The sequence below is a fragment of the Chinchilla lanigera genome, unplaced genomic scaffold (assembly GCF_000276665.1).
Source record: "Chinchilla lanigera isolate Chin_1 unplaced genomic scaffold, ChiLan1.0 scaffold00063, whole genome shotgun sequence".
Lineage (NCBI taxonomy): Eukaryota > Metazoa > Chordata > Mammalia > Rodentia > Chinchillidae > Chinchilla > Chinchilla lanigera.
Window position 1 is genome coordinate 6,285,324 of NW_004955464.1, and position 18,166 is coordinate 6,303,489.

Genomic DNA, 18,166 nt, shown 5'->3' on the forward strand with positions numbered 1-18,166 from the left:
CGGCGGAGCCAATCCTGAGGGGCGCGGCGCCGCGGGGAGCCCGGGGGGCGGGCGGAGGGCGCCTTCTGGGGTTGGGGCTCGCTTGCGTGTTTGTTTTGTTTTTGGACTTGCGGTGCGTTCCGCCGCGCCCTTCGGGCTCCTCAGTCCGCTGCGCAGAACCAACCCTTGTCTTTCCTTACCCCCACCCGTATTTCCTCTCCCTGGCATTTGATTTATTCGTCTTTTGCGTTGCCTTGTACGTTTGACTTTCTTGCTGTTTATGCCGACACCTTTTTAAAAAAATGACTACATATTTGTTGTACACATTGATTACAATCATTGTGCGAAGTGGGTGCATATAAAAAAATGTAGCTCAATTTTCTGACACTGAGGTTTGAAGAGCTGCTTTTCCACATAAACTCCTTGCTTCCAGGTGTTGTGTAAGACTTCCTAGTGCATGGACCTCTCCCCTTACCCGCTACTGGGGATGAGTGAGGGTCTTGGCACGGAGGTACATCCTCAGCCGTTTTGGTTTTTTGACACAAGGTCTTGCTAAATCGCTAAATTGCCCAGGCTGGACTCAAACTTGCGATTCTCCTGCCTCAGCCTCCCAGAGTGCTAGGATTACAGGCCTGCAGTACCAGGCCCAGCGATCCACCGCTTTGATGGACACAGTGGCCACCAGTGTCCCACTACATCACTTGGTAAGAATTTCTCCGACCAGGTAGGGTGGCTGGACTTAGGGAGTCCCAGTCATGCTTGATTCACTGGCACAACAGCGCTTGCGATGAGAGCTTTACAGTTCTCCCTACTGTGCTGGCTAGGACACTGAGGGGCTGAGGGCTGGCAACCCTAACCAGGTCTGATTAACCTGGGTTCTCAGTCATGGGGTCGTCATTGATTCTTTGAGGTATTCAGTGACTTAGACAGATGGGCCCATCAGGAAATACAAAATGGGGGCTGGGGATTTAGCTCAGCGGCACAGCGCCTGCCTGGCAAGCACGAGGTCGTGAGTTCGATTCCCGGTACCGGAAAAAAAAAAACCAAAAAAAAAAAAAAAGAAATACAAAGTGGTGGGGAGTAATAGAGCTTCGGGCTCCCCATAGATATTTCAATCATTTTATGTATAAATGAATAGCAAAGCTCACCAGATTAAGCTCCACCACTTCCAGAAGTCAGTGAGGGACGGAGAAAAGGAAGCCCAGAGGAAGCAGCGAGATGTGAGGAAGAGCTCACACCCGGTAGAGAGCCCCAGAAAATGCCATCAGTATCGCCACATGGAACCGGGTACCCCGGAGAGGGGAGTGGCGAGTCACCCACCCTCCACTGTCCTTACCCCTGGTGGAGCCCGGCTGCTCGGCTCCTCGCTGGCCGTTTGTAGATTTCCCCGACTGCCTGACTTTCCCATCTCTCTTCCCCGAGGGATCAGGTAAAGCTTTCCCGTCTGTTTCATTCCCGCCCTTTTCTCTCTGCCTACACGGCTCTTCCCAGCACTCCGGGCCATGCTGTGCCTTTGAGTTTCTGTGTCTGGACTTTGTCGGAGGTTTCAGGCACTGGTGCGCGTGCGTGTGTGTGTGTGTGTGTGTGTGTGTGTGTGTGTAGGTGGGGGGATGGAGCCCAGGGCCTTGCACAGGCTAGGCAAGTGGTCCTCTGCTGAGCCCCCAGCAATTGTTCACTCTTTGAGAGAGAACTGTTAGCTGTGTCTGTGACCTGAGCAGATGCTCTTGTTTTAGGACTTTGCACCCCTGGTTTGGAGTGTGGGGGGGGGGGTGTTTTAAACCACACATTCTCCACTCTGCTTTCCCTCAGCCACTGTTGACTCCACCCTACCACCTAACCTTGCTCTCTACCAGTGATGGCGAACCTTTTAGAGCTTTCAATGATACATGTACCTCGATGCGGCGCTTGGCATTCGTGCCATAGGTTCGCCACCACCGCTAGACTATCCAGATAGAGATGACCTCTGCCAGCTGGAGGAAAGCCTTGTGGAGGGCTTGGTAAGAGAGGAAAGGGTGCAGGCTGACAGGCAGGGACAGGTGGGTGTGCAGGTGGGTAACTGGAGGCTGAAGACACCCCGCCTTGACCCTGGCCTGGGCGCAGTCTTGTCAGGTCCTAGAGTTGCCCTGGTCCCTGCTCATTTCGCCCTGCTGACCACACACACTCTGGCCAGACACTTTGGCACATTTAATTTCTTACTCCTCAGATTGGCCTTTTACTTACGTCTCTTTACAGATCAGGAAATTGAAGATCAGAGGGTAAGGACACTTAACTAAGGCCCTAGAGCTAGTTGTCCAACCTGCAGCTTACGCCAAGGAATGTAAGATCTGGCAGTCAGTGTTCAGAGAGGGGTATAAAGGTGGAGAAAGGACATGAAGATCAAAGATGAGAAAAGGACCAGAGCTGAATCTTAGTCGCAGAGCTGTGACTTAGCACATATGAGGCCCTGGGTTCAATTCCCAGCACTGTCAAAAAAAAAAAAAAAGATGAAAGCCAGAAAGAAAGGACAGAACAGGAAAGCAAAGAGAAGGGAAAGTGTCTCAATCCCAGGCCATCATGACTGTATTTGTCTTCTGTTGCTGTATAACAAAATCACAAACTCTGTTGTTTAAAACACCACACATTTATCCTCCCGCAGTTATTGTAAGTCAGAAGTACAGCCGCAGCTTAGCTGTGTTTTCTGCGTCAGGTGTTAACCAGGATACAGCTGTGGAGTTGGCTGGGGCTGTGGTCTTAGGGGCTGGTGGGCGGGTTGGGGGTCTTACTGCTTCCAGCTTCTCCAGCAGGTGACAGAATTCACCTCCTTGTGGCTGTAGGACCAAAGTCCCATTTTCTTGCAGATTGTTGGCCAAGATCCCTCTCAGCTCCCAGAATTGTGCCACGTGTCCTGTGTGTGTAGGCCCTGGAGTCTGACCAGACAGAGGCTGGGGTATACCACAGCCTGATCACGAAAGTCACATCTACTGCATAGAGCTTAATCTGATCTCAAGGTGCCATTTTATGCCATATGCTGTTTCCCATTGGTTAGAAGCAGTTTGCAGGTCCTGACTGCTCAGGGGAAGGACTTGCTGAGGGTGTGAACAAGCGGCCCAGGGTCTGCCACACTGCCTGTTGTGAGTTTATGAGACATGGGGCTCTTGAGCCTCTGATCATGCTTGTGTCCACCATGGTTGTTCCACCCAGAGTTGCACCATTTTCTCTTCTGAGGCACCAGAGCTAGGAAGGGCCACAGGGCCATCTGAGTGAGCTGCAAGGCCACCAGGCTGCTGGCTCTAAGAGCTTGCTACAGGTTTCCAGGAGGCTAAGAAGCCTTGCTTGCCTGAACATCACAGTTCTGTGCGCTGAGCACAGTTCTGTAACTCCTGCTGCAAACCCGCCCCTTCGTGGTGCGGAGCTTCCCCAGCCGTCTGTGCCTCGGGTCCACTCACATTTGCCAATCTAATGGACACTGCTGTTCTGCATGCTGAGGGGCCCAGAGACAACCGGAAGGGGCGGGGAAGGCTGAAGGACTGGGGAATATGTCTCAGCCATCCCTGACATTTTATAGGAGGACAGGGGGTGGGGGAGAAGAGTGTCTGAGCCCCTGCCCAGAATCTGTCTGCCTTGCCCACACCTGGCCAGATAGTGCAGGCTGAAGCGGGGTCCAAGGACAGATCATGAGGGGCCAGTGGGCGTATTGAGACTAGTTTTTGAGAAAGGGGAGTTAAGGGAAGGACACAGTTAGAAAGCAAACTCTGCCCCAGACCAAGGCATGTGTGTGTGTGTGGGCGAGAGCAAAGCGGAGGACTAGAGGTGCAGTTGGGAGATGGAGAACCAAGGAAAGAGCCTGCAGCCCGCGACGCGTCTGTGCCCGAGACACGAGATCTGCCTGAGAGTTGGGACTGCAGCCTGTGCCTGAGCGGGTTTGTGGGTGATGTGGTTATGTGGGTGGCCATGGGAGGGGCCCAGGTTAGAGAAAGTTTAAGGGAGTGGATGCGAAGAATGTGACGAAATGAGGCCAGGAGATGCCAACAGAGACACACAGCAGCGATCAAGCTTCAGGCTTTAGTTGTTTCTTGTGAAGGAGAAGCAGCCTGCTTCACTCTCGTGGGTGCCAGCAACAACATCTAGACTTTGAGAAACATTCCTGTGTCCTCAACAGATGACTTTTGAGGGAAAGACGGCCCAGGGAAGACTCTGAGGGTCGTAACGGGTTTTAATAGACACATCAGATTTCTAAAAACTAGAGAGTCTGAACTGTGATGTCTGGTGGTGCACACTTGGGTGATAAAATGATAAAGTAATACAATGAAAACCTGGTGAGTAATCCCAGCCCCTTGGAAAGGTTGAGGCAGGAGGGATATAAATTCAAGCTCAGCCTGGGCAACTTAGCAGCATAGCAAGATGCTGTCTCAAAATAAAAAGTAAGAAAGGGCAGGGGGTGTCGCTCAGTGGTACAGTTCCCTGGGTTCTAAGCCCAGTACTGTACTGAAAAAAAAAAAATACATGGACGTGATTACACGAAAGTCAGAAGAGTTACTCTGGAGAAAGGAGGGAGATATGGGTCAGGCACAGGGTGGGTTTCTGAGGCAAGTTCTGTTGGCACAGGTCCACTTCTTGGTTCAGGGTGATGGTTACAAAGGTGTTTGCCTTATCATAACTTCAGCTCAAGAGGCAGAGGTTCAGCTGTGAAGGGAACAGTAACATAGCAGAAGCCGTGACCTGGAAGGTGTGCACCTGCACCTGTGTGCATCGTGTGCTAATGCGTGTGCGTGTGTGTGCGTGTCCAGTGAAGCAGGCAGGGGCTACTGCAGAGATCATTCTTGCTCCTCTTCCTATTTTGCTCCTTGCTTTACAGGCTTCCTGCTTCCTCTGTGAAGCAAGAGGAAAGGTTATTCTTTCCACTTTACAGTTGGAAAAACTGAGGCCCTGGTATGTGGTTGCCCTAAGTCACACTCCCCCTCGAGGGCAGAGGCTCCGGAGCCTGGCCTCCTACCTTGTCCCCAGCCTGGCGTGAGCAGGGCCAGCCCCCTCACCCCAGGTTGATGCCTCCCCTGCAGGAATCACGGAGATTGTGATGAACAGACCTGGGGCCCGCAATGCCCTGGGCTATGTCTTTGTGAGTGAGGTAAGAAAGGGGCGTCTTGGGGCTGCGGCTGGGACTGGGCTGAGCCAGTGGTGCCTGACAGGGTGTCTTCCACAGCTGCAGGATGCCCTGGCCCGGCTGCGGGAGGACCAGCACTTGCGTGTCCTGCTCTTCAGAAGCGCTGTGAAGGGTGTGTTCTGTGCAGGTGGGTCCCCGTCCCTAACCCGTCGCAGGGTCTGCAGGGATGGGAACGGAGAAGAGGTCAGCTCCAGCCTAGGAGGCATTATTCCCATCTGACAGATGTGACTCAGGGTGGTAAAGTGACTGGCCTAGAACCCTATATACTAGTAAGGGACCGAATAGAATTCAGTTTGGTGTTGGCATCTCTGACCCCACACCAGCTCTTCCTATGCACCCCCCCACACACACACTTTGTCCTATGAACTGCTGCTTCAAGGGTAGGAGAAAAATGCACCCTGGCCCAGAAGGAAAAGCAAGTCAAGAGCACAGCTGGGCTGAGCCCTGACCCCTGAGGTGTGCGTGCAGGGGGCAGCTGGGCCGGAGCCCGGTGCTCACTGTCCCACCCATTGATAGACCATGGGCCGTTTTCACCTTTGGTCATTCTGTGGATCCCCCCTGCATTGCCATGCAAGTATCTGAGTTCCTGTGCCCAATTCCTTTGGGTATGTACTCAGCACTGGACTCCGGTGGTAGTTTTGTTTAACCTGAGGAGCCACCAAACCCTCTCTGTCACACCGCTTTCCAGAACATTCTCACCAGCAACTGTCCGGGATTCCGCTTTCTCCACACCCATGCCTAGACTTTTGCGTTTATTTCTAGTACTGGGATTGAACACAGGCGTGCCCTTCCACCAAGCTGCACCCCAGCCCCTTCTTATCTTTATGTTTTAAGTAGTAGCCATCCCCATGGTTACTGATATCTCGCTGTGGTCTTGGTTTGGATTTTCCTGAAGACTGGTGATGTTGAGCATCTTTTTGCATGCTTGGCCGTCTGTATAGTTTCTCTGGAAAAATATCTTTTTAACTAGTTTGCCCACTTTGAATTGATTGTTTCCTTGTTGACTTGTAGGAGTGTTTTATTTTGTTTCATTTTGTTTTGTGCTGTTCTGGGGGTTGACCCCAGGGCCTAATACCTGCCAGGCGAGTGCTTCACCAGGAGGTACCCCAAACCACAACGCTAATTCTTCAGCGATTCTAATCGCAAACACTTCTCCCATTCTGTGGGCTGTCTTTTCACTCTTGCTAGGGTCCTTTCAAGCACAAGCTGTTCGCTCTGACAAAGTCTGCCCTTTTGTTGTGGCTGCTGCTCTTTTTGACACTCTTCTTCTTGCTGTGACATTTCTTCATGCTTCTCCTCCTCTCTGGCTGCTTCCCTTCTAGTTTCCTTTGCTAGATCTCTAACCCCTGGGCCGTTTCCCCAAGTGCGGGCACCAATCCCTCACCACCTGCAGGTGCTGACCTGAAGGAGCGGGAGCAGATGAGTGCGGCGGAGGTGGGGGTCTTTGTCCAGCGACTCCGAGGCCTGATGAATGACATCGGTGAGGGTCTGGGAGGAGGCAGGGGATTTGCGGGGAGCGGGGTGTCCTCTTGCTGGCGCCAGCCCATCCCCACCTACCCAAGCAGAGAGTACTCTGCTTTGAGCTGTGTGGGAGACAGAGGGATGGGCACAAAGAATTCCACAAGGAAGAGGGAACAGGAGGATGCAGAGAGCATTTGTACCAGAGAGGACCTGGCTGTTCAGCCTTCGTGCCCCACTAGTGACCCTGCCCCTCACCCCAGGGTTCAATCCCAGCTATCCCAGGAGTCAGGCTCACCGAACATGCTTTCAGGCTTGAACAGCTGCTGTTCCGATTGTCTGCAGTACTCCTTCTTGGCTGCCTGGGCTTTCACTCATCCTTCAAGACCTCCAGTGCCCCCTCCAGGAAGCCCTCCCAACCTACCCTCCAGGGCTCCTTTTATGGGAGCGCTAAGTTCCCGAGTCCCTGCCTGGCCACACACTTGCCTTCTCCGCTAGCCGAAGCTCACTGGAGCAGGGGCCGGATCCCATTCAAGTCTGTGTTCCCAGCACCAGGATGGGGCTTGGCACACACATGGGCAGGACCCGGGGAGGGTCAGAACAAAGACCATCCAGCCTACCCCCCACTGCCATTCCCCAGAGACCCCAGAACCTTCCCTGGTAGGAAAACCAACTGCTCAGATAATCTGGCTTTGGGGCAGTAAGGGGACCACTGGGACCCTCTGTTCTGCCAGCTGGGGTCTGTGTCCTGATCCTGCCGGGACCACACAAACTCAGCCCCTCTTCGTCCCACAGCGGCCTTCCCCGCGCCCACCATTGCAGCTATGGATGGCTTTGCCTTGGGCGGAGGCCTGGAGCTGGCCCTGGCCTGTGACCTCCGAGTGGCAGGTACTGCGCGTGCGCGTGAGGTGGGGGGAGGAGGGGAGGCTGAGTGAAGCAGGGCAAGCGGAAGGGTCTTCCAGCCAAAAGATAAACCGAGGCAGAGTAGAGTAGACAGAGGGAGCGCAGGCAAGGCAGCTTTGCCACGCACTGCTTCGGTCCCCATCCCCTACAAGAGCGGCTCTTCTCACCCTGGGAGTGGTCACTCCAGCCCAGTGACACCGACAGGACAGCAGAAAGGCAGGCGGAGGGAGCCAAGGTGGAGGGCCATGCTCAGCCTCTAGCTCTGGCCACACCCCGCCTCCAGTTCTGGCCACGCCCACCTCTAGTTCTGGCCACGCCCCGCCCCTAGTTCTGGCCACGCCCCGCCCCTGGTTCTGGCCACGCCCCGCCTCTGGCTCTGGCCACGCCCCGCCTCTGGCTCTGGCCACGCCAAAACTACTAGGACTGAACAGAGGTGAGCCAGTGAGCGGCAGGTGGGCCCGGCCAGGCCCTTCGTGCTGCAGTTGAGCCTCAGGGGAGGACGGAGGAAGATAACCGATCACCTTGCAAGGTCGCTCACTGGCTTGGTGGTTGTCTTGGTGGCAGTTAGACATTCTGAGCGCCACTGGGCCGCCCACTCCCCCGTGCTTTCACTGTAGCCCCGGGAGCAGCACTGGAGGGTGCATAGCTCCAGGCAGGCAGGTGGCTTTTGTGTTCACAACTTACGCGGAGAGGGAACATGCGAGGCCGGGCCGTCGCCCCTGTGCCGCGTCAGCCGGTTTCAGGCCTCAAACTTGTGGAGTCTGGGTGAGAATTGAGAGTGCAGAGCCCCAGAAGCAGTAGCACAGCCACTGCTCTGCCCGCACCGTGCGGCTCCAGTGGCCTGTGCGGAGGAGCTCAGGAGAGAGGCCTGTGGGTAGTCAGTCAAGGGCAGCTTCTGAGGATGAGCAAGAGGAGGATGTAGACTGAACTGTCAGGAACTTTGGGCAGCGACAGAAAGCTCAGAGGTATTATGAGGTGGGAGCAGGAGCTATGGACACTCAAGGCCAGGCCAGAGACCCGGGTGCATGAGGCAGAGTCCATTAACCCTCACACAGGCATCAGGCTCCTTGTAGGAGCCCCTTCCTTGCTCAGGCACCATCTGGCCATCAGAGCCTTCGCTACCCTGCATGCAGAAGAGGGCTGCCATCTTTTTGCCCACCCTGAGGTCGGGGAGGGGGTTGGGGTGTCAAGACCTGAGCCTCCTGACTGGCGGCTGGGGCTCTCAGAGGCAGAATCTGGGGAGGCCCGGATCGAGGCTGGGGAGGGACGCGGAGAGGAGTAGCTGTCTTCCCCAGGGTAAGGGGTGGCGTATGAGGTAGGGAGGGAGGAATTCACTCTGCTCCTGTTTGAACAGCTTCCACAGCTGTCATGGGGCTGATCGAGACCACTCGCGGGCTGCTCCCGGGGGCAGGTAACGTCCCCCAAACCCCGCGCGTCTGTCTGCCCAGTTCCACTCCAAGTCCTTCCTTACTTCCCCTTGGCCCCCCGTGCTGGGCTCTGCCCTCCTTCGCTCAGCCTGCAGCCCTGAGAAGCCCTGAACACCCCATCTTGGCTTCTCAGGATTCCCCTCAGCCTGACTTAACCACCCGCACCCCCCATCCCGGCAGGAGGGACTCAGAGGCTGCCCCGCTGCCTGGGGGTGGCGCTGGCCAAAGAGCTCATCTTCACCGGCCGGCGGCTGACGGGGGTGCAGGCCCACACACTGGGGCTGGTGAACCACGCCGTGGACCAGAACGAGGAGGGCGATGCTGCCTACCACCGAGCTCGAGCCCTGGCCCAGGAGATCCTGCCCCAGGTGTGGTGCCAGGCGGGCACAGAGGGAGGCACTGCGGGAGGCAGCTGTTCAGCTATCCAGTGAACACCACCAAAGCAAATTTTGGTTTTGAATTAAAATGAAAATTGAATTCTGAAGGGTGGAAACCAGTGGGTGTGAAGCCCCCAGAATAGCTGTCCAGTAACTTTCTGAGGTGATGGTGCCGTCCCTCTCTCTGTTGTCCAGCATGGCCCAGGGCCACTTCGGTTAGATACAGTGGGTGACAGTGAGCTCCTCACTCACACCAGCTACATCTCAAATGCTACTAACATGTGGCTAGCAGCGGCTGTATAGTACAGCATAGCCTTGAAGTGTCCCTAAGATGGCAAAGGCGGGACCCTAAAGTGGACAGTGACCAGCCCATCCTTCCTGTGCACTGCATGGTGGAGAACTTTTTCAAACATCATGCAGGACATGTGTCAGACTAACTTTAAACTCCTCAAGGATATAACCCAGCAGTAGATTGCTTGCCTACCAAGTGTGAAGCTCTGGGTTTAATCCCCAGCACCCCCAAAACAACATCAACAAAACAGCTCTAATAATCTCTGGGGGTAGTTTTCTTAAAGGTTTAGAATTGGTCTGTATGGCCAGCAGGCATGGTGACACATGCCTGTAAATCGCAGCACTCAGGAGGCTGAGGCAGGAGGACCTGGAGTTCCAGGCCAGCCTGAGCTACATAGTGAGTTCAAGGCCAGCTGGACTAGAGTGAGACCTGTATGTATGGGGGAGGGGCTGTTCCCTAGTGAACAGATTTAGGAGACACTGCCCAGCAGCAGGGCCTGAACCACCCTGTGATACCAGGATCTTCTTCAAGGGCCTGAGGCGCTCTGCTGGCTTTCACTAAGGGGGATAGAGCAGGAAGTGGGGAGGTCTCGAGTTTCTGTAAAGGAAAAAAGCAGGTGAAACAGAGTTAGGACTCACCAGTTTGTAATAAATCTTGACCCCGCCCATACCAGTACCTCCTGTCAGACACTGTCAGTGTGCCTCAGTTACTGGCACAAGGCAGCTGATCATTTTGTGAGAAGACAGACCCAGAAAAGTTAAGGGACTTGCTTACCAAGGTACAAAAGGTTATCGCAACACCAGAAAGAGTAACAGGTAACACTAGTATTCTGGGACTTAGCTTGCATAAAAGAGAGTACAGTGTAGAAACTGCTACCTTTAAAAGTGCAGAGTAGATGCGATTTTATTTATTTTTGAGACAGTATCATTATGCAGTTCAGGCTGTTATCTCACTATGTAGCCCAGGCTGGCCTCAAACTCATGGCAATCATCCTGCCTCAGCTTCCCAAGTGCTGGGGTTACAGATATGCACCACTATACCTTCTTAAAACTTTTTAAAAACTTGGATATCAAATACATAATACTTTAAGTACGGGGAATTGAACCCATGGCCTTCAAACTGAACTACAACTCCAGCCTTTTTTTCTTGAGACAAGGTTCTTCCCAAATTACCAAGTTACCCAGTCTGGGTTTGAACTGGTTTGCAATCCTCCTGCTTCAGCCTCCCAAAGTGCTAGGATTATAGGGATGTACAACCACACCTGATTTATAATACATTTCAAATACAAAAAAATTTTACAAATATGTTACAAAACTATAATAAGGCTATAAAAATGTAAATCATACATCACTGTAGTATTAAGATTGTATTTCTTTTTTATAGGAAATGTTTATTTAACTCAGTTTGTAGAGGTTTTAGTCCATAGTTGGCTGGCTCCTAGGCAGGTGGCACATGGCAGAAGTGCATCACAGAGACACAGCTCATGACGTGGCAGCGGGAAGTAGAGAGCCATCAAAGGAGGCAGTGTCACCAAGTTTTAGGGTATGGGACCTCCTTCTGGACGTGGTTTCTACGTTCTTTCTGTCCTGAGCAAAGAATTTGTCAAGACAAGCACGAACGGTAGCAAAGTTTTACTAAAGGCAGGAAAAGAAACGGGTGCTGCAGAGTGAGTTTGGGCCAAGCGAAAGTAGGAAAAGATGTGCACCCTGCTACACAAGGGTGGGCCATCCATGCCTGAGAACACGCTGGCCTTAGGACTGTGTTTGAACTAAGCATGAAGATAAGTAACTGGGCATGGTGGCACATGCCTGGGATTCCAGCCTTCTGGGAGTGTGATAGGATGGCAAGTTCAAGTCAGCCAAAGCAATTTAGGGGCACCCTTCTAAAAAGAAAAATTTAAAACAAGCATGGGGCATGTGGCTCAGCACACTCCTGGGGTTTAATCCCTAGTACTGGAGAGAGGGTGGGATAATAAGTCTCTTCAACCGAGATGTCTTTCCAGGCAGGGTGGGGGTCACTATATGTAAGTGGAGACTCAGTGCCTTTGCCAGGCAGGTTTTTTTTTTTTTTTTTTTTTTTTTTTTTTTTTTTTTTTTCTCACTATGCAGTTCAGGCTGCCCTTGAGCTCACTTTGTAGCCCAGGCTAGTCTCGAACTTGTAACAATCCTCCTGCCTCAGCCTCCCGAGTGCTGGGATTACAGGTGTGTGCCACCACACCCAGCTGCCTAGCAGTTTTGACACCCTCAGGTTTCTGTGTTTGGAGCCTCTTGACTCAGGGCAGTGGCAGACTGCAGCGTCCCGGGAGCTGTCTAGCTGCACCTGGATTCTGGGTGTGGTTCACCTTTTGGTAACTGGGTAACAGAATCTCGAGATGATTGCATTTCCAAACATTCCAGGGTAATGGTATTGAACTAATTCAATTACAGTATGTGTTACTTCAGTACTTAGAAGGACCTCGTATACGGAAACATCAGTCTTCCACAAATTAGGGACTACAGATGCTAATCTCACCGCTGGGACCTTCTGTGTAGACTGGGTGGCCCAAATAACAAACCTGGGAATTGTGAACGAAGGGTTTCCTAGGTTAGGCTCGGTGTGACACGCGGCTGCCACCTAGTGGACAAAGCACTAAAGAGGGCGCCGAACAGCTGAAAGTTTATTCAATCCAGAAAAGAAGTACCAGTAAGTAGTTAGTGGGTTTAAGAGGTCCATATATGAAGTCAGATTTGTCCCGTAAATAGTAAATATACACTAGCCACTGAATAAAGGGCTTGGCTGTGTATTCTATTTGAACACCAAAGGAATGGAACATACTATGTCTGGTGTAAGCCATATTCTCATTTCAAAATAACTGAGTATTTCTAATAATTCTTTTCAAAATATATCTATCTCCACGCGTAGTTTTTACTTAAGTGAAAAAAATCAGTTCACTTGGGTACTTAGTAACATGGCGTATGTGGTATATGTATACATTCATGGCAAGTACATCAAAGAACAGAGTAAGGACGTTGTACAAAACAAAAACCCTGATCAGCGGAGGCCTTTGTTTGCCGAGATGGGAGGTGGGGGAGAAGACAGCAGCAGAAAGGGGACCAGAGCAGCCAAGTTCTTCCCCTCCCTGAGATCAGCATCACACAGCCGGAAGCATGGTAAGCACCGGAAGGACAGGGTGAATGACTAGAACCCCAGCTGCTGAGGACCAGCGGTCGGGATCAGAGTCTACATCCTTCACTATAGAAAAAGCAGCTTGACCTGACAGGCAGGAGGATTAAGTTCAGGAAATACAACGGACCAGAATACTGGTGTCGGAACTCGGCCCGACAGAGCTGTGCCTCTGCAGTGCAGACCTCAGCGTTGAGCCACTCAGCCGAGCACTGATTCTCTCTTCCCCAGGCCCCCATCGCTGTGCGGCTGGGCAAAGTGGCCATCGACCGCGGGATGGAGGTGAGTCTCCCGGCACAGGCCCTGGGTCCATGCTAAGGGCAGCAGTTGCTGGGTGTTCTGTTTTCCTGGCTCTTGGGACAGCACCGATGGAGAAAAGAGATTTCAGTTTACCCTCCACAGATTTCAAGTCTGGCCCCTCACCGTGTGCCTCAGTCTACTCATCTACAAAGTGGTACATTTGGCCAGACATTCCCGAGTGACAGTGTGTCCTCTTCTCTGCGCTGTGGAGAGGAGGAAAGAGGTTCAGGAAGCAAATGACTTGCCCAAAGTCAGAAGAATGAGCAGAAGGACCCGGGTCTGTGTGGCTCCCAGTCCGTGCTCTGGCTTGTGCAGGGCTCGGGCACAGGGCTTGGGGTGTGTGCAGCTGATCTGCCCATGGACAGCAATTCACTCTTCACACGCTGACTCTGGACCAGTGTGGGAACTGGGACAGGGCACTCTTTGCAGTGGGCAGGGAAAGACAGACTCAAGGTACGGCCTGGAGATAAGGGTACCAAGCAGACGCCAGCAGTGAGAGCTGAGCTCTGTGATGCCCACAGGCTGTGTTAAACTTGATCAAAAGCTCCCCGCTTACTTACAGCCCCCGTGGCTGGAGGCCACTGTACAGGAAGTACTAGGTTAAATGTTTCTCAGGGCTGGGCCCTAGGGAGAGAGTTCCAGAAAACAGCCGAAGTCAGCACAAAGGCAGCGGGGTGTGCGAGCAGGCAGCCGGACAGGAGCAAGGGCACAGGCTCCAGAGCTGCTCGTCCACCTATGGTTTGGCTGCAAGTGGGGTTCCCAGCCGTGTAACAGGGCTCACAAGCCTCACCAAGAAAACAAGTTTATACCCACAGTACTTAGAGGTACTGGCAGCAGTGAGCCTGGGCAGCAGAGGCTGGAGAAAATGCCAGGGCCCTGAGGCCTGCAGCTGACCTGGGAGGGGCAGAAGGCATGGGCAGAAGCCAGTGGGGAGGCAGGGACATGAGCTTGAGCCTGCAGTGTGCCCCCATTCCTGCCTGGAGCAAAGTAGGAGCTCTGCCCACAGGACGAACCCTCCCGTTCTCCCAGCACTGTCTGCAGTGTGCCTCTCCAGGCGGGAGGCCGCATGCTAGAAATGGGCACAGGGAGGGGCCGGCTGAACCAGCGAGCGCTTCTCTTGCAGGTGGACATTGCATCGGGGATGGCCATTGAAGGGATGTGCTATGCCCAGGTATGTGGCTGCGGCCAGCCCCGGCACGCTCGTTAAGTGTGTGACTATCGGGAAGGCTTGACCGGAAGCTTGACTTTGTGCCACCCCCTCCTGGTAATTAACCTGGAGTGGCTCAGGGGGACACGCGGCTCCTCTGAGACTGTTTCCTCAACTGCCAAATGGTGGCTTATCCTGCCCCACGTAGTGACCAGACTCAGGAACTGCACAAGCACCTGGCAGAGCAGCTTCTGCTGTCCCTGCCAGCAGCACTTGTAGGGCTCGGGCAGCAGGTGGGCCGTCAAGGCCTGGGTACAAGCTACAGACTGTACCCAACCGAGCAACTGCAAACCTGAGGCTGGCCCAACTCTCAGGTGAGTAGAAGAATACTAATCCCAAGGATAATAAATACCCAGAACACTCCTAACAGTAAGGGTCTTGGGACTGGTAGACCTAGTGAGAACCAGCTGTGAGGCTGGAATCAAAGCTACATTTCTTGCTGCAGCCAGAGCTCTACTGAGCCCTACCCAGCTGCTGTAGAACATGAGCCCTCTGGAGGGAAAACAGGGGCGATAGGCACAGGTACCAGAGGGTGCCAGGCCTTCCCCGGGACAGCAAGGAGCAGCCGTGAGGCTTCTAGGTCTGTGTGGCCCCCAACCCGAACCCAGGACCCCAGCTTTGGCACGAGCTCGGTAAGCTCAAGCAACCTGGTTGGTGAGCCCTCTCTGTGCTGCCCCCTAACTCTCATCCGGTGCACTGTTGCAGAATATCCCAACCCGGGACCGGCTGGAGGGCATGGCAGCCTTCAGGGAGAAGCGGCCCCCCAAGTTTGTGGGCAAGTGACCACGCATGGGAGCTGCACCCCGAAGGAGCCGCAGCGGTACTGCCTCATCACGGCACCTTCCTGGCCTTTGGTTTCTTCACAAGGCAGGTGATGGACACAAAATGGATGGCCTGGTACCAACACACGCTGCCCACACCACCTCCAGCTGCCCTCCTTGCTCCTCACCCTACCTAGACGATCACTGGCATTGGTTTGCTCTGCAGAATGCTTGGCTCTCCCTACACAAAGGACAACTAGGGGTTCAAGTGGAGCCCTCCGTCTCTGTGCAGGAGGCTCTCAGGCCCTGGCCTCACCCTCTTCACCAACACGCTTTTACGAGAGACAGCAAGAGGTTGTAAAAAGCTCCTCGTTTCTTCTTCTGGACAGGAGAGATTCAATCAGTCCTAGTACTGGTCAAATTTGTGTCAGGACTCGGACCTCAGTGTTTGGTTACCTGCTGTATAACCTTGGAAAAACTGTTAACTTCCTAGGTGTCACCTTTGTTATCTGCACAGTGAGTCTACTGGGAAGGTTTTTTAAACCCTCACGTTCAATAAATGTAACTGTTAACCTCCAGTGTCCCCTGAGGATCAAATGAGATACTGTGAAAACTGTCCATGAACTGTGGGATGGCAGTAAGATCTTCACTGGCCTTCAGCGTACAAAGCAACTTCTTTCCAGCACTGGGGACTGAACCCAGAGCCTTTGCACTGAGCTACATCTCCAGCCCTTTTTTTATTGACACAGTCTAAGTTACGTAGGTGGGGCCTGAAGCTGCAATCCTGCCTCAGCCTCCAAAGTACCTGGGATTACAGGTGTGCACCCCCATACCCACCTGAGTGATTAATTTTAACAGAGAGAAGCGAAGTTTGGGAAATGAGCAGGCAATGGTGGAATCTTAGCCTGCCTGGAGGATTAGCAGAAGAAGGTTAACGGACTGGCGTGAGCAAAGGTGAACAAGGAAATGAGGTACTTAGACAATAACAATCGGGGCGGCCTGGTAGTCACAGATCCGTACTAATCTCAAGACTTGTCTCTTTAGCAAGGCTGTGCCGTGGTCACCCTCTAGCTGGATGTGAGCTCTGGCTGACTGTCCTGAGTGTAGGCAGGGACACACACCAGTAACGGTGCTGATTTGCTGACACTAAGGGTGCTAACATTACACGTGTATCCTGGAAGGGGACGAGAGAAGTCCAGGCCTTAGAATCAGAGTGCATCCTCACCACGCTGACCACCCAAGAAAGTCAGTCTTACTGGACTTCCTTTTTCTCTGTTAAGTGGGGAGAATAAAATCTCAGAGGGCTGTTGTGAATTAGACAAAATCTGCAGGGAAACCTGCTACAGAGCCGGGGTGCAGCAGACACTGGTTCCCACAACACATCCTCACCTCAGCAAACTTAGTATCTGGTAATGTAGTGTTCCGAGATTCTGGAATCCAGGTCAGGAAACTTAAGAGAGCCTTTTTAGAATCATACAGAAGAGTGAATGTGAGAAAATACAGTTTAGTTTAGGGACTATGGAAAGACCTGGTTACAAATCCTGCCCAGCTATGAAGACCCTGGTCAGGAACAGTTTAGAACACAGTTTAGAATAACTGAGGGTGAGTTTCTTCCTCACCTGATTCCCAAAGATGCCACACAATACTCCAGTTAAGAGTCCAGACCAGGCTGGTGTGGCAGTGCATGCCCGTAATCTCAGCATCTGGGAGGCTGAGGCAGGAGGATTACAAGTCTGAGGCCAGCCTGGGTTACACAGTGACACTTTACCTCAAAATAAATAGTAAGAGTCTGCACCAAGCCAGCTAAAAACACAAGACTAGTGCTTCAGCATGCTCATGATCAATCAGGACTTTCAAGTCCCTAAAGTATCTGATAGTTTATTTTATAGTTGAGACTGGTTCTCAGAAAAGTTACCCCTTTTTTCCTCCATACTGCGTAAGAGCACCCCTTGAAATGTTTGGCAGCTTTTCTGGGCCCATCCTCCGCTCCCCAGTCTGGTCATATGCCCCCCAAATTACAGCAAATCATAAGGCAATGACACTTACAATCTGTATAATCTCCCTTCCACTGTTCCAGGTCCCCAGAGTGTCACATTCACTTGGTCTAATTAGTTAAGGTGGAGAAGAAAGGATACAGATAGAATATTAAGACTGCATTAAACAGTTCCCCTCTACCTCTCAAATGGAAAATATTTGGTATCAGTAAAAAATAAATTCTTTTATTCTCCAACAGAAGTTTTGCCTTCCAAACCAAATCTATGAGCGTATTTTCTCATCCGCATATATTTCTTTTCTGGTAGTTTCATACTACCAGGAACAACTGAAGAAATTTAACATAACAACCAAGGTTTTCCTGTAAGTCTTTGGTTTCTCTTCTGGGTACACAAGTCCTGTTCATCTGACAAGCTCCCCACGTGAAGAACTGTCCACGGCCAAAGAAAACTGATCCAGCTCTTTCAACACAAGCTCCCAGGTCTTCTTGAAGGCGGTGGTTTGATTTTTTCCAAACTGCTGCTGAGGCAGTAGCCCCAAAATGATTCCACCTCGACCTGGGTTTATGACTAGCGTAAGAATCCATAATCCTTTCATAACTTAACAACAACAACAAAAATCAACAAAAGGCCAATGAGACAGCCGACTCACAAGCTCCAACAACTGGTTTCAACACTGAATTACCCACAGGGCAGAGGCCTGCTGCTGGGGAACAGCACATCTCCAGGGACCCTTAGGTGCAAAAAATGCACTCAATGCGCAGTGAGTCTCCGGTAGGCCGTGAAATGCATCCTGAAGTCCTCCAGAATGGAATCCGCGATCTGCCGTACCTGCGGGCTTGTCTGACTGTGTGCCTGGATGTCACACAAAAGCTGCAGTCCTCCTTCTTCACCTAACATTTTGCAGTACACACTGGCTGAAAGAGAAAGACAAGCAGCATTTTGAATATTCCCAGGTCACCACAGATACCTTTAGAAAGCAAAACTACAAAAACTTCAGCTCTTTGACCCAGGAATTAACAAGTAAAATTAGTCGATTCCAGAGAAATCTGTGAAAACTTCAGTAATGCTTGGCTTGCAGGGTGAGAAAACATGAGCGTTTCAATGTCTACTTCCAGACAACCCTCAGCGTCAAAACCAAGGCCTGGACTCTATAGTGAGACCCTGTC

The 18,166-nt window shown here is 52.3% G+C and overlaps 3 protein-coding genes across 5 annotated transcripts in view; 1 reads left to right on the forward strand and 2 right to left on the reverse strand.

Annotated features, from left to right (window-relative positions):
* Echdc2 (enoyl CoA hydratase domain containing 2) overlaps positions 1-15,585 on the forward strand; it is a 16,473-nt gene extending 888 nt beyond the window's left edge. The window contains exons 1-10 of one of the 3 annotated variants that reach the window (XM_005398570.2): positions 541-683; positions 5,016-5,083; positions 5,159-5,246; positions 6,513-6,599; positions 7,373-7,465; positions 8,835-8,891; positions 9,088-9,275; positions 12,970-13,020; positions 14,162-14,209; positions 14,951-15,585. In XM_005398570.2, coding sequence (XP_005398627.1) covers positions 5,033-5,083; positions 5,159-5,246; positions 6,513-6,599; positions 7,373-7,465; positions 8,835-8,891; positions 9,088-9,275; positions 12,970-13,020; positions 14,162-14,209; positions 14,951-15,028 — 741 coding nt within the window. In that variant the 5' untranslated portion in view covers positions 541-683; positions 5,016-5,032 and the 3' untranslated portion in view covers positions 15,029-15,585. Of the gene's footprint in view, positions 1-540; positions 684-5,015; positions 5,084-5,158; positions 5,247-6,512; positions 6,600-7,372; positions 7,466-8,834; positions 8,892-9,087; positions 9,276-12,969; positions 13,021-14,161; positions 14,210-14,950 lie in introns of those variants that run through there. The other 2 variants (XM_005398567.2, XM_013521720.1) reach the window with 2 other exon arrangements.
* Positions 18-518, reverse strand: LOC106150094 (basic salivary proline-rich protein 1-like; the record flags this gene model as incomplete). The annotated part of the gene is given in 1 exon segment (XM_013521721.1): positions 18-518. A coding segment is annotated over 1 exon segment (190 nt), but the record flags the coding sequence as incomplete, so codon positions are not given.
* Positions 15,586-17,205: 1,620 nt separating the features above from the next.
* The window catches only part of Zyg11a (zyg-11 family member A, cell cycle regulator), a 44,294-nt gene continuing 43,333 nt past the window's right edge, over positions 17,206-18,166 (reverse strand). The window contains exon 14 of the mRNA XM_005398774.2: positions 17,206-17,914. Within this exon, the coding sequence (XP_005398831.1) occupies positions 17,751-17,914 (164 nt within the window). The 3' untranslated portion in view covers positions 17,206-17,750. The remainder of the gene's footprint in view (positions 17,915-18,166) is intronic.